General features: G+C 29.5%; 1 protein-coding gene across 2 annotated transcripts; it reads left to right on the top strand.

Moving 5' to 3' along the window:
- Nucleotides 1–854: 854 nt before the first annotated feature.
- Nucleotides 855–24172, top strand: LOC135931895 (uncharacterized). Of its 2 annotated transcripts, XM_065469207.1 has the most exons (12): nucleotides 962–997; nucleotides 15979–16076; nucleotides 16324–16535; nucleotides 17892–18030; nucleotides 18185–18307; nucleotides 18811–19018; nucleotides 20639–21069; nucleotides 21243–21620; nucleotides 21883–22049; nucleotides 22273–22852; nucleotides 23271–23464; nucleotides 23553–24172. In XM_065469207.1, the coding sequence occupies exons 2-12, from the start codon at nucleotides 16073–16075 to the stop codon at nucleotides 24072–24074; spliced, it is 2958 nt and encodes a 985-aa protein (XP_065325279.1). In that variant the 5' UTR covers nucleotides 962–997; nucleotides 15979–16072; the 3' UTR covers nucleotides 24075–24172. The 2 variants fall into 2 exon arrangements, with proteins under 2 accessions (XP_065325278.1, XP_065325279.1); XM_065469206.1 differs by lacking the exon at nucleotides 15979–16076 and having other exon boundaries at nucleotides 855–997.
- The last annotated feature ends 91 nt before the right edge of the window (nucleotides 24173–24263 follow it).

Here is a 24263-nt window from a genome sequence, read left to right as displayed (position 1 = left end):
TCTAAAATTATTGTAAATTGCAATATAGATAAACTTCCTTATTTTATTTAATTTTTAAATTTTATTTTAAAAAATAATAATAATTTTTTATAATAATAATTTTTTATTTATTATTATTTTTATATTTTAAGAAAAAATTTTATATATTTTATTTTTAAAAAAATATTAAAATTTTTTAAAAATATTAAAATTTTTTTATTTTATAATTATCTTTTCAAAAATCTTTAATATCTTTATCCGAAATAATAACAAAAATTAAAATTATATTTTAGAAAAAAAAAATTAATTTTAAAAGGCGCCTTCATATTCCATTCTGCTCAATTCTATTCGATTCCCAGTTAAAAATATAAAAAAAATTTTAAAATTTTGATTTTTTTAAAACCCTGTCCGCTCCAGTGGACCATACACAATTTTGATTTTTAATGCCTAATTAGGACTTGATCATTAATTTTAACTAAATTTAGATAAAGTATTATATATTTATAAAATCTTTTGTATAGGAAGGGAATTTTTTTTATAGATGAAGTAAAATTTCCCATCAAAAAAAAGTATTATCTTAAAATAAAGAGGTGAAATAAGTCGCATCTCTATGCTCAAATTTGGCTGGGGTTGGAAAAATCGCTGTTTAGTTATTTAGTATATTTTGTAATTATTTTTATCTTATAACATTTCGTATCTCAAAAAAAAAATTTTTCATTATAATTGTTATGAGTTATGTATGACCTTTTTATAATTTTTATCAAATTTTACATTTTATTTTAATTAAAAAAGAACTATATTTAATATTTATTTTATTGAATATTTTAGATATTAGGAAATTATTAGGATATTTCCCCTTTATCTAAAATTCGTCAATTCGGAATAAAAATGGCACATAATTCTTTGGCATGAACTGGAAATCATTTATCACCTGTATAATAATAATTTTAATATAAAGCTTCCTACCTTTCCTCCTTCGAAATGGAATTCTTGATATTCTTGATGCTATACATCTCAGGTTAGAAATGATTTTTTTCATGATATTTCAATATCAATTTTTAAATATAGAAAGAAAGAAATAAAGAAATTTATAAACCGCTTCCAAATATGCCCCCTTTTTTTAGCGTTTTCATTTTAAAGTCCCAAAAATCCGATTTTGTAATCAATAAGCGGAATTCCGTTTTAGATACTTATGTAAAATCACTTGATATCTTCCAATATTTTTTTACTTCCCCTTGAAACCGTTTACGAAATACGACGGAAAATTATTTCGATTTGAAAATAATGAAATTTTAAGACTTTAAAATGATCCCAGGTCTATAAATTGGTTTAATACTGCTAACGGGTCTCAGATATTTATATATGATTCTGAGGGTGTCTCACTTCTAAACGAATCGAATGGTGCATTATTTGTATCTAAATCTACACATCCTAAGTTGAGCGATTTGCCCAATTTTTTGGAAAGAAAATATTATATAATTTGCTTTCCAAAAGATAGAACCCAAATTTTAAACTTAATTTTTTGTATATCGTTCCATAAAAAATAATTGTAATGGGTAGAATTATAGAAATGTAAGGATGGCATGATTATCCAATAAGAAATTCATAGAATCATCTGATTGATTTATAAACATTCCACGTCTTGCCATGACTCGTTTCCGGATCGCCTTGGGCCTATCACTAAGATGAGAGTACATGGGCTTTACCAGTGGTGTCACAAACCTTTTACAAGGGGGCTCAAAAATTATTTTCAAAATAACCCTTTTTTAGCTAACATTTTTAAAAAACTAAAGCGAAAGAATTTATAATTTCATCAGTATTTAATAGTTTAAATAAAAAATTTTCCATTGATAATATGGTTAAATTATTGAGAAAAAAATCTTTCATGGTACTGCGCAGTCTTGTTTTAATTAATTTAATTTTACTCATGACTCTTTCGGCAGTACACGAGGTTGTGGGAATGGTTAATAAATATTTATATAAAATTCTTAAATTAGGGAAAGCAGAAAAATTTAAAAGTAAACGATAAGGTAAAATAAATGAATAGTTTTTCCAATCTGAATCGTAAGTCCCTGAATTATCATCATCATCAGAAGAAGCTAAATAATGTATTGGTAAAAATATTTTAATTAAATAAATTTACAATTCTCAGAATCTGACAAATCTTTAGATTCTTGAACCTCTAGGTCATGAGTAATAATTACATTCCCCATTTTGGCCATCTTATAAATATTTCTAAACTTCAACATTTCTTCGAAAATTTGACTTGAATTTAAATTGTAAAATTCACAGATATCCTCGATATCTTTAATAATTGATTTTTCTGCCATTCCCTTTGGCGTAAAAAATGATGTTTGATGTAAAAATTTCATTGAATCATTATTAAATCTTTCGTTAAACTGCATAATAATTAAATCGAGTGCTGCATAAAACACACCTATTTTAAAGCTAAAAAAAATTTCTATATTAAATGATGAAAGTATATATATTACCTCTCCTTTTTGGATTGTAATGTTTGAAGTCTAGAACTTTCAAAATCAAAAGGTAGATTTCTCTCCTTCATAAAATCATGCGCCTTTGAAAAAACATCCAAAAATTCAGTGTTATTATCTATTAGATTAAAAAATAATTAAGACAATAATTTATATTATACATCTCAAATTAATCAAGCAATCTTTTGCCAATTGAATTTGATTTATTGCATACCTATCCTTCGAAATGGTTTGCAATTTTGTACAAGCCAAACTTGTTATCAACAATCTTTTATCCAAAATACAAAGTGATAAGATAAAATCAAATTTTTTTATTCTAAAGACTATAGCACTAGCCATAGTGGAAGTGGCAGGATCTTCAGAATCCTTTAAATTTGTTAAACTCAAGGCATCATAAAGTTGAAAAAAATTTACAATAGCATTATATGACGATAGCCAGCTTCTAAATAAAAAAAATATTTAAAATTTAAATTAATAAGGAACTATTACCGAGTGGTATTCTTGACGCGTAGAAATTGCGATTTTTTCAGATCATTACACTGAAATTTTTTGAGTACCTCATATCTTTTTACACCATTAAAATAGACATAAATCTCATCTAGTATTCCTAGAACATTTCGAAGTTTTTTAATTGATTGGCATAATTGAACAACGATTAAATTTAATCGATGACAATAACACCAAATAAAAGCTGCCTTTGGCGCCTCTGCTCTAAACAAGGCTTGCACACCATTGATTCTTCCACTCTTGTTTGAGGCGCCATCATAACTTTGCCCAACTAGATATTCAAGGGGTAAATTCATCGAGCCAAGTTTGGATATTATATTATACTTTATATCGAGACCTGTGGTATTTCCCGTACAATATATGTCAATCAGTCTTTCAACAGGCTTCGGCGTCTCACTATTTTCAACATATACTATCATAGCTATTGCTTCTGATTTCGAAACATCGTATGTGCCATCAACTATGATTGAAAAGCACCTGTTAAATGTAATCCCATTTTGAATTTTTTTTATAACTATATTTTTCATGGTTTCAATGAGAATGTTTATGTTATTTTATTATATGATAATAGGTTTGAATATAATTTCGTTTTTAATCCCTTATTTTTTTATCCTTTTTTCTTTCTTCATTTTGCTGTATATACATTTTTAGTATAGGTTCAGAATCTGCAATAAGCTTAATAAGGGCCATCATATTGCCTTCTTGTTGCCTGTTCCCCCAGAAGGCTTGGTTACGAGATATTAAATAAAATTTACTAAACATCGACCAAAATTTCCGTCAATATTTTAAATTAAATATTAAGTGGTGGGGGGGGGGGTCTTATTATTACATTTATAAACCAGAAATCACATGATCATGATGGATGTAAAAAAAAATTTTTTAATTTTAAAAAAATAAGTACCCCCACTTAAATTTACTGAAGCAGTTGCTTCGGACCCCCCCCCCCCGTTGTAGGGGCCCCTGCCTCTAGTGATGCTACTGCTTTACTCTGCATTCACAGTTAGCGCAGATTCACGGCAAAGTATACAAATTCCCTCCCTCTTTTAGTTTCTTACTAATTGAAAGAGCTAATGGGAAAATGAGAGCATGTGGATAAAGGGCTTGTCTGAAAAAAAAATGGATTTAACGAATAAATTTAATTGCAATATTTTTTAAATTATAAAATCTTTATAATCTATTTAAATTTGACCCCCTCCCCCCCCCCTATGTTCGAAAGCTCATATTTTTTTAAAAACTTTACTTCTGGTTAGCAATAATCTATTAAAATAAAACTGTCCCACTCAATTGAAACATAAGAAGAAAAAAAAAACCATTAGGATCAAAATATTAAATGTCATTTTTTTAATATTTTAAATATAAAATTTTCCATTAAGATTTTTGAAGCTTTTAACGAGGAGTTAGCAGCATTTATTTTTTTTAAAAAAAATTACATAAAACAATTACGAATTTATAATTTTTATTTTGAAAGAGGGAATCAAAAATTAAATTAAAAAATATTTAGGGGTAGATAAAAGAAAATGGAAAGAAAAAGGCGGAAATAAAAGAATAAAAAATAGATAAATTATAATTTATAGCCTGGATAAATATCTACCTCACAGAATGAAAATTTTGAAAAACATTGTTTTTTTTTGCTTTTTATTTATGCCATTAATACAGGGTTGCTAAAAAGCCTACCAGGTTTTGATCAAGTATGGCAAAAAGATTTGGACCTCTATTTGTCAAATCTTGAGGCCTGCATAATATAATTTTGGCTAACAAACAAATTGCCGTTTTATAAAATTGACTCGAATCAGGGTTTTTAACAAACCTACTTATATATAAGCGTGAATTATAATTTAAAGAGTATTATTTAATTATTAACATAATAAATTCTAAGTAATATTCCCTTAAGCCTTCCATTTATTATTACAAATTTATATCTTACTATAGTTATTATTCCCTAATTCATGTTCGAATAAGCTGCTTATTCACGAATCCCATTATAAAAATGACAAAACCTATAATTTATTAGCGTATAAGAAAAAGATTATGTGGAAAATAGAATAAATATATGAACGAATTATAAACAATTTTGTAAAATGCGGCGCTCACCCAAAAGTAAAATAGTTTTAGTTATGGCTCTCTCAAAATACAATTTAGTTCTAATTATAATTCAAAAATAATTGACCAATATAAATTTTTTTAATTCTATTTAAATATTCGGGACGGCAAAATAAAATTTCGGGTGGGCAACACAACATTTTGTTTTCAGGCCCCACTTGAAGTTTGCACATTTTATAATGTTTACAATTAGGCAAAATTATGTCTTTTCCTCATAAAAAACTATTTACCGGCCCTTTTATTCTTTTTAACGTGTTTAGTTTGGTTTTTACTAGTGTTGTTGAACGGCTCATTTTGAGCCGATTTTTAAAAACGGCTAACTCAATATTTTAGCCAAAGAAATATTGCCTAAGACTCCAGATTTCGCTAATAGATGTCTAGACCTTTGTGCCATCAATGAGCAAAATCTTCAGGCTTGAGTAATATTTTTCTGGATAAAATATTGAGTTAGCTGTTTTAAAAACGGCTCAAATCGAGCCGTTTAACAACACTAGTTTTTACCCTTCAAGAGTAAAAGCGAGGTATATGTTAGCCTACAGTTATTTATATCGTTATAAAACATAGTACATATATTATACAGACCTGTTCTTTCCCCCGTTAGTTTAATATTTTAAATAAAGTATTTTTCCCAAATTGTATAATTTTCGAATGAGTAGTTTTTAAGATATTCACAATTTTTTTAAACCTTGGAACAAAAAAGTTTTTCTACCATAGGGGACACTGGGGTTATATCATCCATATAAAATTGAGGATCTATAAAAAATAGATGAAGCAAATTTTCCAAAATGTTTAATAGTTTTCTTCTAACATATATCTCTACGGTAGAATTTTCGTTTTTGAATTGATATCAAATTTAAAAATATGAAAATTTAAGAATTATGTTACTTTAGATGTGTTAAAATTTAAATTTAAAACTTTTCATGAGCATTCTGCAATACATTTTTAGAACCACTGAGGCACCTTAGTGAAATACATTTATGGGCTAAATTTTAAATATTAAAGTTTATCAGTTTTATTATTTGAGAAGTAATTACCTGTCATCCTCAGTCTCCCCTACCTACAATATTTATGCATAACTATATTTAAAACCTATTATTGAAATTTTTTTTATTAAATTTGAGAGGAGTGAAGGACAATAAAATATATAATTTATTTGATCAACATTGTTTAACTCATTCGGTGACCTGGAAGTTATAGTTTCTCCCCTTTTTACGTTTTAGCATATTTCAGCATTAATAGTTTATAAAGTGAATACATTAGAGATTACAAATGGATCACATTATATTAAATTATAAGCTATGGAGCTGATTACTACCTTCAAGGTTGCTGGAGCAACGTTAAAGATATCTTCAATATGAAGGAAGTAAAACTCATTGCTATTAAACTATAAGTTAATGCAAAAAGGAAGTTTTAATACTTTCCCTATTAAAGATAAGCAAACCATGTTTATAGTCAATTTGTTCAACTTTTGCATATAATAATATGGTAATATTTTGTCGCGAATGTTTCTCCAAAAATTTGAGGATATTTAAATGTTATATATTTAAGTATATTTCCAACCAAATTTGGTGGTCTCGGCATCAGATCTCCACTTGACTTAGCAACAACTACTTTCATATCGAGTAGTCTCTTGACAAAGCCAATAACCACCGCCCATAATTCTAAAGAAGACCTTTCCTTAATCGTTGCTATGGATATTTGGAAAACAAGGATCAATGCTGATTCTCATCCCCCCACAACCCATAAACAGAAAGACTGGGATGCACCAGTGGTTTCTCGCTGCGTTGAAACTCTCTTATCTAGCATGCAATCTACCGACCGCACCCTATTCTCTTCTTGCTCAATGGTACGGGACATGAGTTTCTTGAGGCTATCCCATCTACCAATCTTCAGCTTCAACTATCCAACAATGAATTTACCCATGCCATCGGCATTCGTCTAAATTGTTCCATCACTCACCCCCACATCTGCTCAGGGTGCAACTCACCAGTTGACTCGAAGGGTAGACATAGTTTACATTGTCGCTCCTGCAATGGACGATTCATCAGACACAAGCAATGTAATACAATCATCCAACATGCTCTGAAATCCGCCCAAATTCCTTCCACGTTAGAACCACAGGGTCTTTTTAGATCTGACGGTAAACGTCCTGATGGGATCTCTCAAATCCCATGGAGGAGAGGCCAACTTTTGGTATGGGACTATTCCTGTATTGACCCCTTGGCCCCATCCAACCACGCAATCAACATCCTTGACCAGAAGGAACAACTTAAAATTTCTAAATACACAGCCCGAGAGGGTTTTTTTCTTCGTCAACGATTATCCATAGCGATTCACAAAGCTAATTATATCAGTTTCTATGGTAGCCTTCTAGCCAAAGAGCTATCATAGACAACGCTTACGTCCCTTTTTCATTTTTGTATATATTATTGTATTCATATATCCTACTTTCTAATGTTATATATTTATATTTTTTTCCATATTATATTTTATAATAAAATCTGTCTTTTTATCAATAATAAAGTTTTATGAAGTTTTTTTCTTTTAAATGAAGATTACAAAATAAAATAATGATTAAAAAAGGTAAGGTAAGTAATGTTGATTAAATAAGTGCTTACAATTTTGAACTTATTTTCTGAGATAAAAAAATGGCCAAAAGGGATTTTTTTTTCTCCATCTTTTAACTCCGAAGAAAATGAGATTTGTTTTATAAAAAAATTTGAAGATGACGAATGCAGAAAAATAAAATTTATAAAGAAAAATAACGTAAAATAATACATTTAATTGAAAAGAAAAGAAAATAATGGTAAATTTTTTTTTTAAATAAGGTACAATTTTTTTTTAAAAAAGAAGTTAAATTTTAAAATAGTATAACTAATTTTTAATTTTATTATAAATTAATGTGAGGTGAGTTACTTGATCACCTTGGCTCACTTTTATCACCTGCATTTATAAAAGGTTTTTAAAAAAAAGAATTATTAGGAACTCAATAACATTGTGTGTTTGGTGTGTGGAGTTACTACCTAATTAAATAAATTCGGTATCCAAGTGTCCGTTAAGCCTTGAAGCGGAGTTACCCCGCCCACTCCCCAGCTTCTCTCAAAATTGACCTATCTTTTCGGTATGGCATCACAATTGTAACTAATTAAATCTAAATGAGATCGAATAATATATTTGATAACGAATATGCAATATAATATGTTAAAATATGATTAAAAATAGAATATTATTTTATTAGGACAAAAATCCCCCCCTCCCTCCTATCAAGGTTCTACTCACCCTTGGTTTGTATAATTGTTTTATTACGGTCCTAATGGTCAATTTCTGGCACTGGAACCACAGATAACTGATTTAATAATTGCCACTGGAGTTGGAAAATTAAATTAGTTATTAATATTAGATCTGCAGAGGTACCATTTGCACTGCCCGATTCGGATTTTTTTTAAAATAATTTTTCGGCTTGCCTTGGTTTTATATGTTCAGACCCAGCCCGGATTTTTTTAAAATATATGACACTATTTTTAATTAATATTGCAGGTATTTTTTTAAAAAAATTTTAAAGGCGGACCAGGCCTGCAAGTCTCTAAAATAAAGAAAAAGGGATAAAAATGAATGATTTTAAGGGGGCAAAATTATTGGATATTTTTTTGCTAAATATTTCAACTTGGAATTTTTATTCTTCTAATATTGTACCTTTTTTTATATAAAAAAGTTACGAAATTAATAAGATGAGATTTATTATTAATTTTGGATATTATCATTTTAATAATATATTTTGTATGATCATGTTATGTACTCATAATAAAACGATAACAAGGTAAAATAAGTTAATTGAATATAATAGGGATTGTGGAAAGAAAAAATTAATTAAATAAATGATATATTATTGTTATTATTATTATTACTATTATTATTAATATTATACACCAAAATCAGAGAAATAATATTAAAATTAACTAGATAAGTAAATAAGGATTTATTATATCTTAGGGTAAACTCACTGAATCACGGGGAAATTTTTAACATTATTTATTTATTTTTTTAAATTTAAAAAAATTTTTTTTATTGTTTGGTCTGGTAGAATGAAGTCATATTTTAATTTTAAGAATTTAGCTATAAATTGTCTAATTTGATATTTTAATAATTTGAGCGATACAATTTTATAAAATTATAATTGTTTGTAATTTATGCGATACAATTTTAATAAAATTATAATAACTGAAAACAATATTATATAGATGAGTATCAATTAAATTATAATAAATTTTATGGGTCATTCAATTTCAAAGATTTCAAACCCAACAATGCCCTAAATTAAACAAGTGCTTACTTTTAATTTATAAATCTAAAAATAACTATTTCCTCTGATATATCAACCTTACTCACAAAAAAAAATTTATTCTAAAAAATTAATTAATAATTTAGTATTTGATTTAATAGTCCTAGCTTAATAGCTTCATAGAACACGTCTTGTTTTTATTGTAATTAAAGAATTATGAAAATATTCACAAGTTTTTTTAAATTTTAAATACACTCATTGTAAAATTAATGAATTATGATAAAAATTTCCATCAAAATGCAGATGATCATTTATTTATTATTTTATAAAAAAAAATAATATTAAAAAAAAAATAATTAAAAATATCAAAAATTTCTCTGTGATTCAGTGAGTAACCCATCTTAGTAACTTATTTTTATCTTATTAAAAACTTGTTTAATTTTAAAATTTTCCGAGCAAATACAAATCCGGGGCAAAATGACCCGTTTGACGGGTAGAATCACCACAAATATTACCTCTTTTAATTATAAAATAAATTTTAATTTTTGAAATTTGTAAGCACGCCCCCGACGTCGGGCAACAAATAACTATTTACTAAAAAAGATACCATATTTTTTTTAACCCATTTTTTAAAATATGCATTGATGGACCCTTTTTAACTTTACCCTACCAAGAGATTGATTTCGAAAAAGAAACCCCAGGACCTAAGCAGGATTTTAATAAGCTTTGGCCTATCTAGACTTCTAACTAAATCCAAAGACGCCATTTTAAAATTGACTTTTTTTGGTGAATGTGGATAATTCACGGGCGCGTTTATTATTAAAAATATAAAAATTGGCTATATTTAAATATATTTATATTTACCGTGGTGCCTTCTGTTTATATACATGATTGAATTAATTCATCTATTTCCGACTTCCCAATCAATCAATTCCGATTTATTATGCAATATTTCATGTGCTATAACCGATCCAAAATTTTTCCTCATTCTATTGGTTGATAATCGCCCTAATACCTTTCTCCCAGGAGGTTAGTTTATATATATCATTATTTTATAACAAATGAGAGGGTAAATCAAAATTTTTTGCAAAAATATAATCTTATCTTGTCCGTCACCCTCTAAAAGGTTAAAATATAATGTCTAACATGCAGAAAATATTCGGGGTTTTGTTGCTCAGGTGCCTTATATGACACTATGAATGATACCTGCCATAGGGATCTTCATCAGGTCTAAAATTTATTTTGTATCCCCAAAACCATAATAAATTCACTAAATTTTTATTCCCAAAAATAAAATAAAAAGCAATCTCGTTGCGCAAAATTCATGATATAATCCATTTTACAATAATGTGATTTTTTTTGCGCTGATTTACAGTATGTGGAAACATGGGCTTTCATAATATAAAATAGCTAATTTTTGGCTATATTTATCTTTATATATTTATACATTTTATATTTAAAAAAATGGAAATAATTTTTACACAATAAATTGTACTTTGAACATAAAAAAAGGATGATAATTTTCTTATAGGGATTTATAAATATTTTTTCTTTATAATTCAATTTAATCGTCATATTACCTGTTATCTCACGTTTATTTTATTTTGTAATAAAATATATGTAATTTCTTTCTTCCTCTTCTTTGACTAAAAAAATGAATTAAATATGATATTTTTTATAATACCCTTATTTATTTTTTCTTAATATTCGGCATTATAATAAAACGGTTTCCCCCACCCCGACCTTCCCTGGTTCAATTATAGTTTGTTAAACGGCTCGATTTGAGATGCTTTTTTAAAAAAACTGCGAACTATGCTAGAAAAATATTGCGTAAGTTTCGAGACATGTCCAAACCTTTGTGCCACTTTTGAGCAAAATTTTCAGGTTTGCGTAATATTTTATATTTTCCTGGATAAAAAAATTGAGTAAGAGCCTTTTTAAAAATAGGCTCAAATCGGGCCATTTAACAACACTAGATTCAATTTTAAAAAGCTGTCTATTAATCGGTAATGACAAAGTAAAGTAGTCCAAACTCAATTTTTTTGGTTTCTAATCCGGCCAAGCCAGATACCGGCCCGAATTTTTATTTAATATTTGAAACCGGCCCGAAATAAGTTTTCTCCTAGTCCCAAAGAAGGTGCTAAAAGATTTGACCGAGAGGAAAATAAATTCAGCGACCTTAATTAAAAACACCCAATTTAATAGAAAATCAATGCTCGAGAATCAAAATTTGGGGCTCCCCCGCCCCTTCATCTGTTTGCATGAACCTGATAATAATTATAAATACAGTGCATATATCTTCCATGTGGGGACAGGGCGTAAGATTCTCACTGAAATTGGAAGGGATGGGCGTAAGAGGCGATATAGTTTTGTTAATTTTGATTTAATAATGGGATAATTATCGTAAATTAGCATAGGAGGGGGAGGGATCTACAACTCCCTAGCCTAAAATGATGCTAAGGGCGAGGATTAAAATGGCTTTAAACATATCGGCATCTATTAGACCGGTGTTGGATTTCGACAAAATTTTAAATTACTTTTATGTTTTTCCAATATTTTTATATTCTATATAATGATCTTCATATTTTATCTAGAAAAATATGACGCAAGCCTTAAGATTTTGCTCACAGATGGTACAATGGTTTGGACACTATTACCGAAATCTTGAGGCTTGAATAATATTTTTCTAGCCAAAATATTTAACTATCCATTTCTAAAAATCGGCTAATCGAACCTTTTAACACTAGAAGATAACACAAGAATTTTCTTTTTTTCTTCAACGCTTTCCACCTTTATTAAAATATCCTACTTTTTCAAGAATGATAAAAAAATTGGATCTGATTCGGGTCAATTTTTTTAAAATAAAATAACCTATTGAACCTCCGAAAAAAAATAGTGTTGTTAAACGGCTCGATTTTTAAATACGGCTAATCCAATATTTAAGCCAGAAAAATTAAATTCGTTAATAGATGTACGAACCCTGGCTAAAATATCGGGTTAGCCGTTTAACAATACTAAAAAAAAATACTTTTAGGTCAGACCTAAAAAAAAAAACTCGAATATTGTAGGGAAATAAGGGAATCAATAAAAATAAGAGAAAATTTTTTTTTTGAATAAAAAGATTATTTAATAAATATTTGAAACTAAAATTGTAACAATTTACTTTCTTCCCATCCCTTTGATGAAGTGCTAAAATAAAAATAAATATTTTACTATTTTTCCTATTAAAATTTGAAATTTTTATTTCATATCCATATTTATATATTGTAATATTTTTTATAGGGAAAAAAACATACAAAAACAAAGAAAATTCAGCTTTGTATTCCTACTTTCACGTTTTTTTATATTTTAAAAATAAAAATATATGAAAATATATTTTCAAGAAAATTAATTTGCAAAAAGTATTTTTCGCGTCTTTTCTCACTATTTTTGGCTTTCGTATTTACAATGCATTTTGCTTCCTTTATTTTATTATCACTCAAATTTCTTTATTTTTATTTTTTCTTAAATTATACAAAAAATATACAAATTAAAACATTTTTTTCTATCAGCCTTAGTGAAGCTCTATGTAAGGAAAATTAAGGAAATTATCGCTTTGCAAGACAAGAGTTAAAATTCCTATTTAGTGAAACTTGTCTCACTTTTTTGGGTAAAAGGAGAGGTTAATTGTTTGCATTTTATTTTAATATTCTTTTATGTATATATTATGCTATTTTTTAATAAGAATTTTAAACTAAAATTACATATTTAATTGTTTAAAATTTAAAATGAATTTTACATGTAAACGCGTCATTTTTTTGTTTGTATTCACATCGGGCTAATTTTCTTTTAGAGGTAATAACATACCTTATCTGTCAAAGTAATAAAATATTTTTTTAAAAAACAAAAAGTTGAGAGTAATGTCTAATAAAAAATTACAATTTTGTTATCAACAAATGCATTTATTACCTAAAAACATAATCTTTTTCCTTGCTACACTTAACCTCCCACGTCCAGTTTAAAAATAAAATAAATCATATTTTGGCAGACATAATATATATAACCGTTTTTTGTGAGTGTATTATTATTTCCTAATGCGAAAATCGGAAATGAAAATTTTTTAGAAGACGAGGATGAGGAAATATTACTTTAAAAAGTTTTAAAAATTGTAAATTTTAAAAATATCATTTTTGCAAAATTGGGTCTTGATTTTTAAAGAAAAAAGAGATTCCCATATGGCCAATTTAAAAATTTATATATTTTTTTTGTTCTGTTTGGTTGAATTAAAGTTCGAAGTAGTCCCCCGGCTTGCGGGCCGATTAAAAAATGTCGAACCGGGTAACTTGTGTGAATATTTTTGACTATCTTCTTTTACATATCTGATACAGATACTGAACATATAGAATTAGCCATAACTGCCTAATAACCAAATTTTAAATTTGTGAGGTTATAAAACTCAAAGTTACATTCTCAACTGTAGTTATCATTTGATTTTCTGACTTAAGTGATGAATATTGAGTATGTCAGATGGTTGATAATCTTTGAAAAGGGCCATATTCTCTTAAACTTGACTGAAAGAATTCTATTATTAATCAATTGAAGTAATTATTAATACCTATATAATAAAATCCAGAAGATTTTGGATGTTCAATCGCAATAGGACCTGGATAGAAAGTTATATTATTTGATGAATTGTCAGTGACATAAAAAAGGGGGAGGGGGGAGGTTTGAGGAATAACCCTCGTCCTCTAGATTTTATTTAGACGAAAAGAGGAAATTTTTGTTTTATGAGATAAATGCGGAATACCGTGTTCATTTAGCAAGGTATTCGCTTTATAATGGATAAGTATTATGACGTAAATACCAATTATTAAATGAATGAATGCTCCTGCCTCGTAACACTTCAGGTATATTGGTCATGTTTATAAAAATTTTTAATATATTAGCTATAGTCGTTTCTAGTATAGATATATTGGAGGCCACTGAGTCGCATACCAATCAATTCCAAATTCTAGTAAAACATGTTAAAAATAATGTATAAAAAAATATACTTTCTGACCAAATTATTTAGCTCAAATAGTTAAAAAGTTATTGGCTTTTGATTTGGTGTTGCCTTTGCGTCGCGGTCTTATATATATATAAATTAAGTGGTTTACTTTTGGTAGATACGGTTCGAGTTTCTGGAAGTTTTAAAAAGAGGTTCTTCCTAGAATTTTTTAAATTCTGGAATTTCCCACATTTGTTTCATGTTTTGGAGTTCTTCTTTCCGGTTCCAAAATTCTGATTCTTTATTTCGCATGAACTAATTTTTCTAGTTTTTTTAAGTGGAGTTGGCTGGATGGAAGCAGAAAGAGAGAAGGTCAAAATTGGTGACTAACCTAACAGATTTCAGCATGTCTAAATTGTTTTATAACGTTTCTTTGAGGAGGTCTATTTAAACTAAAAAAAAATTACATTCCAAATCAACCGTAAATGATAATTATCCACTATTGGATTTACATCTTTTTTCTTTCATTCATTTTCTTTATTTTCTCAAAAAATTAAAGTTAAATTTATGCTAAAAAACGTTATTTGACTGCCAACTGATTATATTATTATATTTAATTTGTATTAGCCTATTTTTAATCGAATCCTAAAAAAACGTTAAACTTAAAAAAATATTTTAGCCGAAAGAATTAGCCATCGACTTCCAAGTTTTTTTCCCCGAAAAAAGCTCAACCTCGAGAAATTTGGGGAGGGGGAAATCAATGCTTCTTAAGGTTTGGCGAATTTTTTTGAGCGTTTGCCTTGTAGAAGGAGTCGAATTATGCCTGGCTCATACTAAGAGAAATGACTGAAATAATATTTCACGATAGATATAAATTTAATATAAGTTTTATACCCTTGTTTGTGTTAACAAGGGTAATCAGGTCTACATTTAGTTAGAGTCAGTCCTCCTCGGCTCAGCCAATAATACAACACTTGTGTCTTATATATGTCTTTTGCTCCAGAATCAAGAATTTCTTTTATAAAAAATTATATGAACTCATCTAAGGTCCCACAGTTATCAAGGTAAATCGTAATATGGTGAAAAATTTTTTTATAGCTTCATTGACTCCTTTGTCATAATTTATTATTTATATTTGCCTCCTAAATTAAAAAAATTGTAAAATTTATTCTTTTTTACAACTTTTTTTTTAAAAAGGTGAGAAAAATAATTATCTTATTTTTTCTCATCGTTTTGTATTAGATTGTATAATATGTGTAATATACGTTTCAAAATTCCCCTAAATTCTACCTGTCAAATCCAAACTACTTTTGGCGAAAAAGTCCTTTTTGTCTCAAATATGTAGGTTATAAAATGATATTGTGACATCATATGCCACCCATTATTTTATTAGTCGCGTGATTTTTTTAAAAAATTGTGTTGTATATTATATTCTATTAGACTCTTGTGCGGACCTGTCCTATTCAACTGAACTTAGACCGGACCCGCGGTATAGTTTTTCAATAATTTATTTAGGCGCAACCATTCGTTACACTCTGACCTAAGGGGAATTTTTTATTCTCCCCCCCCCCCTACATTTATAAAATATTATTTCTCTTCAGCTCTATTTATAATTTTTCTGTTTTCCTGAAAAAAATTGTATATTTTATTATTAGACTTGGATCCTTAAAACAAATTGGATCGGTTCTGCGAACAATTTAAAATATAAAAAATTGTTATCATATAGCGCCGAGCTTGTTTGGAAATCAAATGGGTACGATTTTTGAATTGGATACTCAAAAATTTTGGACATTAATTTAGGTCTCCTCGATAAAAAGAATTCCTATTTATTTTTATTAAAAGAAGAAATGATAATTTGGGAGACTTTATTTTAAAATTCAGGTGCCAATCACAAGGCACCATCATAATTAATTATCAGTTGCACATATGCCTCGACAAATGAACTTTTTCTTAATATATTCTTTAAAATATAATGTTGCGATTTTCTTTTATATTACTAGTCATTAGCCCGGTGCGAACTTTTTACAAATTCGTGCTACAACCACACGACGTTACCGCGGTTAGCGGAAGAGACGTTTTATTACCATGTCGCATAGCCTTCGAAGATAAAAAACTGGTCAGTTTATCCTCGACAGTAGCTTCCGTCTTGCCGGCCATGAACGGGGATAGCGGTGAGGATTATTCTATGAACGTACTCGAGGATTCCGAACAAGTATTTATTTATTCAAAATTAAAAACATTTTAGACGTCAAGCGATTTCCCGGCATAGGAGAATGGTGTTATATCGCTAATGCAGGATTTAAGATAATGAGTTTTCATGGTATATTAAACCTCGCGTTATAGTGCGCACAAATTGCGTTTCAAGCGCAAATTATGCATTCCAAGTGGTATCATGCTAATTGGTCAAATTATTGTTTGGCGTTAGAAACTATTTTGAAAAACCCAAACTGGTTTGATTTTTTCGATACTTTTTCATTCATTCATCACATTTGATCTTTTAAATATTTCCAAAAGAAATTTTTAAAAAAAGGCTAATTTATAAAAACGAATTATTTATATGATTTAGTTAATATTTTAAACTAGTAATATTATATTTAAAATAAAAAATGCAACCTCAAACAAAAGGGTTCAAAAGGATGCGTTACGTCTTAAATTAAAAAGGTATGGGAAAACGGAAATGCTTAATTTGTGCGCACTATATAATTATCACTATTTATTTATTATCACATGGAGCCTTTTAACGTTTCTTTGTTAGAGAATTTATTCGAATTTCCATTTCATTTTTTTTAAAACTTATATAGGCTGTTTCGCTCAAAAATTGTAAAATTCCGTTAAAATTTTACGTAACAAAAGGTATATTTATGATGTAAATAATGATTAAAAATAAAATTAGAATGCGACATATTTTTAAATATATAAAAATGGTTTTGTAAATTTTTATTTCTAATGTCGGCTTCCGTTTGTCTAAGAGTTTCCTCGTTGTTTTATTTTTTTACAATTTTTTTTGATTAATGTGTGTCAAGGTCAACGTTTTCTACATAATACTGTCTAACACGCAACGCAGTACATGAATAACGTTACCACACCATACAGCATGTTAGACCAATCCTGACAGGATTAAAATAAGATCATTTATTTCGAGTTGGAAGAAGGATAGGGGGTTGATTAGTATAAGGGGGTTAGAAAAGGTTTTCATACATGTTTTAAATGAATCATCTTTCATTTTATCCTTGGCGAGAATTTTTTGAATGGGAATAATGTTTATGCTAGATAAAAGTAAAAGTCCAGGTAACATATATAGGCGACATATAGACAGGTACTTACCTTGTAATCACAGTTAGCGCAAATTCGTAGTGAGGTATACGAAAATATTGTATACTTCCGAATTCGCGCTAACCGGCGAAACTGAAAATTCATTTTAAAAAGCTCATTATTCGTCCAGTCTACCTCTCAAATATTCCTAACAGGGCACTTAAAACTAGAGCCAATCTACTATTAATTTCTTATTAAATCTATTTATATTATCTAAAGTTTATAAAATTAATATATAATTAAAACTTTAAAATAGGGAAACCGCGGGGATATGTTCCCTACTGAAAAAGATATTCCGCAAGTGCAGTGGGTTAAAAATGGCTTCGCTCTCGGCACTTATTCGGATATGCTCGAGTATTCGTCCAAAATGTCTATCAGGGGAAACATGAAGAAAGGTCTCATTGCTTTTTTTGATACTTAATTAAGCCAACTTAGTAGATACCTGTTATATTATTAAAGGAAGAAAAGGAGAAAAAAAGAAAAATTTTTTTTAAAAAAAATGAAGTATAAAACTAAATATAATATTCATAATAATATATGAACGCGTAGGCATATTTCACCTGGCGATCATATCAGTGTCTGAGGAAGATTCTGGAACATACCAGTGCCAGATAAGCCCAGCGGAAGATTATGACGCTGTAGTTTCTTACAAGGCTAACCTGACTGTCTTAAGTTATTAATTTATAATATAATTTTGACATTTTTATACCTTTTTTATTAGACTCAATTAATATACTCTTTTTAAAATATCGAAAAGGTTCTATCTATATATTTCTTTGAGATAATCAGGTATCTTTACTTAACGGTTTCTTATATTTTACGGATACATTAACAAAATTACGAATATTGAAAAAAGAATTTATTTATTTGATCGAATTCGTATTATTTAAAATTATTCAAAAAAATATTCGCTCAAAATTTGATAAAATTCATTATTTCACTTTTAAAAATATTTCAAAAATTTTAATTTATTCTATCATTCAATCTAATGGTTAATATGAACAATGAATTATTTGATTCGTATTTTCGTAGGGTTAGGTAGTATACCATTTTTTTATAATATTTCTTATTACTGTATATGATATAACTCACATTTTGAAAATGTATTTCTTGTATTCTTCTGCCGGGCGAAGGGAAGAGAAATTGAAATTGGTTTTAAAAAAAATGTTATAAAGCTCCTCCGGGTAATCCCATCATTTTAAATGGCCCATCGATTCAGGCTAACCAAAATAGTGTCCTGAATGTAACTTGCATGGCCAAAGACGGATTTCCACCTAATTCTTTAAATATCTATTTTTCGCCTTCAAACTTCAAGCCCGACCAATTAAATCAGAGTTCCTGGGATGCATCGATTACCAATTCCCGCTTAAAATGGATTTACAAGTATTAAAAATAAAATCACGATCTTGATATCGTATTATATTTATACATTATTACATTCAAGTTATATTATACAAACTTGACATTTAGCTGTCATTTTCTCGAAACCGTCAGAGATAGTTCTTCCTGGAAGGTTTTTGAACATTTCTAGGATAATAATCGTTCTCGGAATGTTCCTCTATGTTCCTGGTTAATATATAAAAAAATGATTTTTTATCTCCCACTGGATCATTTTATAAATTATCGCCTTACTATATATCAGAGACCTGCAGAGGTATCATTTTCCCTGCCCGGCCCGGATTTTTTTAAAAAATTTTTTAAAATAAAATTTCAGACCCGGCTCGAATTTTTAAAATATTTTATATTTATTTTTGATTTTAAATATTTGGTGGGCCCGGATATTTTTTTAAAAAAAAATTCAGGCCCAGCCTGGGTATATTTAAAAAATTACACAGGCCGGGCCGGGCCTGCAGGTCTCTGCTATATATATATATATGTACTAAAATATCATTATTTTCGCTTAAATTTTTACATCTTCTTTTGTCTTGCTATTATTTGTGGAATTGAATTAATAAGATGACATACATTCTGCTATATCGATTTGCATATAATTCGATATTATTCTGGATAATTCTTTGTTCCACATCGCTGCCTTCTGAGCTTCCGTTTGACTACATCCTAAATCTTTTTAGTAGGATTTAGATCTGGAGAAGATGGTGGCCAATCTAACAATTGAATATTATGTTCATCACCAGGTTTTAATAGATTTAAAGATTTTCAAAGTACTCCATTTTTTTCTGGAAAATGTCATGTCCTAATAAACAAATTTATGGGATTAGTACTTCGTTCAGAATATTTTGATATTCAACGCTATTATATTGTTATAAAGACATTATACATCCTACTCGTTTTGCGCTCATGCAGCGCCATACCAATATACCACCCAAAAAATTTACAGTTCTTTATAAGCAATCAGGATCGAGGTTTCTTGCTTGTGTTCTTATTACTATTTCGTACTGTACTAGCCTAAAACTTATATTAAATGTAATTCTTCTAAATCTCCCATTATTCCTCTGCCCCATTTGTGTATTTTAAAGCCAAATTTAATATTTTATTTTTTGTAATCTTATATAAACAAAATTTCAAATGATATTTTTTACCTTATACGAGGAATATCCCACCTACTGAATGCAGTGGATAAATTCTGTAGGAACACATTTACAGAAATATATTCAGATAATTTTCCGAAGTGTCATGTTGATTTTTAAAAAAAAGTATTTTTTGCAGAATATTATCATTTTTAGAAATTAGCTTTTATACGTCTTATATTTTTATAAATATCAATATTTTTATATTTATATAGTATATATCTCAAATGGTAGTTCTGCCAGAATATCATTTTTTAGATTAGTTATATGATATTATAAATATTTTTAGTCTCTCTACCCATTTTGATATAAAATAATTTTTTTAAAGGTTATAAATAGATTTAATTTTATTACAATTAAAAAAAAGATTTTTTTAAAAATAATATGATAAATTAATTAGCATGAGTTTTTTGTTTCTTAAACGCTTTTTTAAAAAATTTGAAATCGGAATTGTAAGTTAATTTAAATTTATTAGGACCGTATCGATACGAGCCACAGAAGTGCTCAATGGGGCCTCCGTCGTTTGCGAGTCCGCTCCTGGACCCACGAAAACTGTACCAAGATCTCTCAACCTCGTAAAAACAGCTCGTACCTTGCTAGACGTCCGTTACCCTCCCCTCGTATCTATAACCGGTCCAGGAATACACACACCCATATCTCCATCAGTTCTATTAGTCAGGGAAGGTGCCAAAGTTAAGCTGACGTGTTCAGTCCGCTCCAACCCATCGGCCCACGAACTCGATTGGTTCTCTAATGGGGTACCCTTGGTAACAGGGCGAGAAAACAAGGAGGATAACACCTTCTCCTACGCTCCCGTCACTAGACACCACCATGGGGACAGCATGAAATGTACTGCTAGAAACGGACTTGGGACAGGCTCGGCTCACGTTACCTTAAATGTAGAATGTAAGTTACCACTAAGCCATAATGTTTTTTTTAATTTATAAAAGTTGATTGTTCAGTAATATCGAAGCAGTCAAATATTTTTATGAGATTCTTTGTACTATAATATTGAAAGAAAAAAAAACGTTTGAATAAATTTAAAACCTTATCAATTGATTCAAAAATAATCATCAAAGATACACCCCAATTCGTAACAAGACCTCCCTCAACGTTGCCCATTGACCTGTCTCAGACAGGCCTTAATATCAGCTGTTTAGCTGATGGAAATCCTGTTCCAATTTACTCGTGGAGAAAACTGACGGTCGGTCTTTCTTGGATCAACTCTAGGATAGATCACATGTTTCGCCACGCGGATAGTGGACCACCTTTGATTACTACCCACTTGACTTCCAATGATCAAACTGGTAAGGAGGTCTCATCGGGACCCTACTTGCTCTTTGATCGCACCACCAATCGCGACGCCGGCCATTATGCTTGTTCAGTCATTCAAAAGTCATCGACCGGGGCATCGTCGCTTACTACTATAACGACCCAAAGCGAAGTTTTGATCAAAGGTGCCTTGAGACATGTTTTTCAATTCAATTTTGATATAATCTTTTTAATTCGTTTTGTATGTATTAAAGGTCGAAAGATAAATATATTAAATGGTTATTTGACTCATTTTAAATTAGACTTAATATTCGAAATATTAATATTTAAGCTGATCATTGTGATTATTGTCTTTTGGGAAAGTAATTGGATATACCAAATTTTTAGTAAAATATTCATTAACCTCATAACATTGATAATTAAAAATAAATATTAAAAATAAAATAGGTCCTCCCATAATCCATAAACTAGATATCAAATACGTTAAAATGGGAAATAATGAAATAGTTGTGCTGTTAGTTTGCGTTATCCGCGCGGCACCATTGCTCAAGAGCATCAATTGGTACAGTAAGGGCGCATTACTCAATCCCAACAACACTATCCATGATATCAAAGTTGATCTTCTTTAGATACAATTTTTATGTATATATAATTATATAATACTTTACATTTTATTCCTACAATTCTCCCCAAATCAAACTCAACTCTCAAATAATCACCCCATCCATCAACTTAACCCATTTTAGTTACATAGTGTCCATTTCAAAAAGAAAGTGACTTCTTAACCTAGCTAAAAAAAGCTATATATCATTATAATAAATAAATTTATAACATAAGAATATCTACGACGAAGAAGATTACTGGGCTATAAGCTCCCTTACAACCAATATACCTATTGCATCAGATAATTCTTCCGCTTTGATCGATTTATCCTTTACTAATCTGTCGATAGCATTCGATTGCGAGGCCGTTAATGCTAGGGGTCGTGACTCTTTGTCCACTAAACTTAGTGGTTCACGCGTATCCGCCCTTGTATTAAGACGAGCCCCGCTACGTGAAACTCGAACTGATTTAGACCGGCCTGGTTCCGCTAGGCTCAATGATGTCATCGTTAAAACGTCCACTATACCTTTGTCTCGTCTCGAGAAATCCCTTCCTTGGGTTCTTTCTGGTTTTGGACTCGTCCTCTGTACCTGCTTAGGCGTTGGCGGTCTTTTTTATGCTCTAGGTTATAAACGTAGACAGAGCAGAGAACTGTACCGAGATGGAGACTATAAAGGCAAAGGTGAAAAAGATGGAAAAGAATTTAAACTTGACGAAAACGACGGGAAAGGAAAAAATATAGTTGCCCTGTCTGATAACAGAAATGGCCAAAGAGAATCCAAGGAGGACAAAGATCAAAAGATCAAATCGAAGAGTATATTATTATATTATATAAATGCCAGGGAATCATCGATAAGTAGACAATAAATAATACAACTTTAATTTTGTTAATCTCAATGTCAATACTCTACATTAAAAAAATAAAACCTTTCATCTGACATCTGACCCATTAGGAAAAACTTAAATTAAAATTTGGCCAAGGCCTAAACCTCATTCGATCCGAATAAAGATTTGATATTAAAAAAATCATTGAAGATGTCTGTCTGAGGTTCATGCAGAGCTAAACTAGAAAGAAATTATGGTAAATAAATCTCTGGAAATTTTTTTACTAATAATATATTTTAAAATTATCGAAAATAACCCTTACCCCTAGAAATATGTCATATCTCTGAAAGAAGTAAAAATAAGCCCAAATTTTCATTATACAACTATAAACCTTTTTTTTAAAAAAGATCAAACCAATAACGAACGTTTAAACACTTCTCTGAACAAAGATTTCAAAAACATTTTCAAGGGAGAAAAAGAAATTTCGAATATCGCTGACTCCAAATATGTCGGAAAAGCTCCTAAGTTATCTATTAAGGAGTATAATTTCATCGAAAATATTTCATCTGATTCAGCCCTCAGCTGTGATGGTTCTGAGGAGGTATAATTTTTTTAAAAAATTTATAATCTTAAAAAATGAATTGATAATATCACTTTATTTTCAAACTTAAATAAAAAATACATTAAAGGCATCATCCGATAAGTCTACCACGAAGAATGCCAGCCTTGCCCCCACCTCGATAAACGTTAATCAACACTCCATTTCGCCTCTTCGCTTCCTCACCTCTTCCCGCCTCTACCCCGATAAGGATAACAGTGGCGGAAGCGAATATCGAATAACAAACTACCCTTATGCCGTTGATCCTCTGCCCTTCATATCATCTTCTAGACCTGTCCCAATGACGTCATCAATGACATCGACTCGTCCATTTCGAGCAGTGAGAGATGGATTGACCATTTACCACGAAGTCGTCAGGTCTCCTATGTCACCCCCGCCACTTTCACATCTTTCAGAGACCTATACCTCGACCATGCCATTTACCCTCTCGCCTTACACCCTTCAATACGGGAACGATGACAGACGTTGCCTTAACGATTATCACGTAAGCAGTTATGGTCACATGTGTAACGATTATGATCTTCTTCGCGGGAGCGAATATAGCCGGGATAACGGGATTATACTAAGCCCGAACGTCACTAAACTCGTTTGAATATATATTGTACGGAAAAAGTGGAAAATATTATATAATAGAAATGATTCATAAATCTACCTTAAAATAATTAAATCCTTTATTTCCTTAGTCTTAAATATGCGTATGATCATTTACTTTCCATTCACGCTAGGTCAAAATATAACATACTTTTTGGGGTGATAATACAAAATCTAACCCACCTTAAAG

This window comes from Gordionus sp. m RMFG-2023, chromosome 1, assembly GCF_954871325.1.
Source record: "Gordionus sp. m RMFG-2023 chromosome 1, tfGorSpeb1-WG-v2, whole genome shotgun sequence".
NCBI classification, from domain to species: domain Eukaryota; kingdom Metazoa; phylum Nematomorpha; class Gordioida; order Chordodea; family Parachordodidae; genus Gordionus; species Gordionus sp. m RMFG-2023.
The sequence above is the reverse complement of the archived record's forward strand: the minus strand, read 5'-3'. Positions and strand labels throughout refer to the sequence as shown.

Coding starts and splice junctions, on each gene's coding strand:
- LOC135931895 (XM_065469206.1), top strand. CDS start 961: ATGGAATTCTTGATATTCTTGATGCTATACATCTCAG. Junction 21,621..21,882: donor AAGCGAAGTTTTGATCAAAG/GTGCCTTGAGAC, acceptor AAAATAAAATAG/GTCCTCCCATAATCCATAAA. Junction 23,465..23,552: donor GCTGTGATGGTTCTGAGGAG/GTATAATTTTTT, acceptor AATACATTAAAG/GCATCATCCGATAAGTCTAC.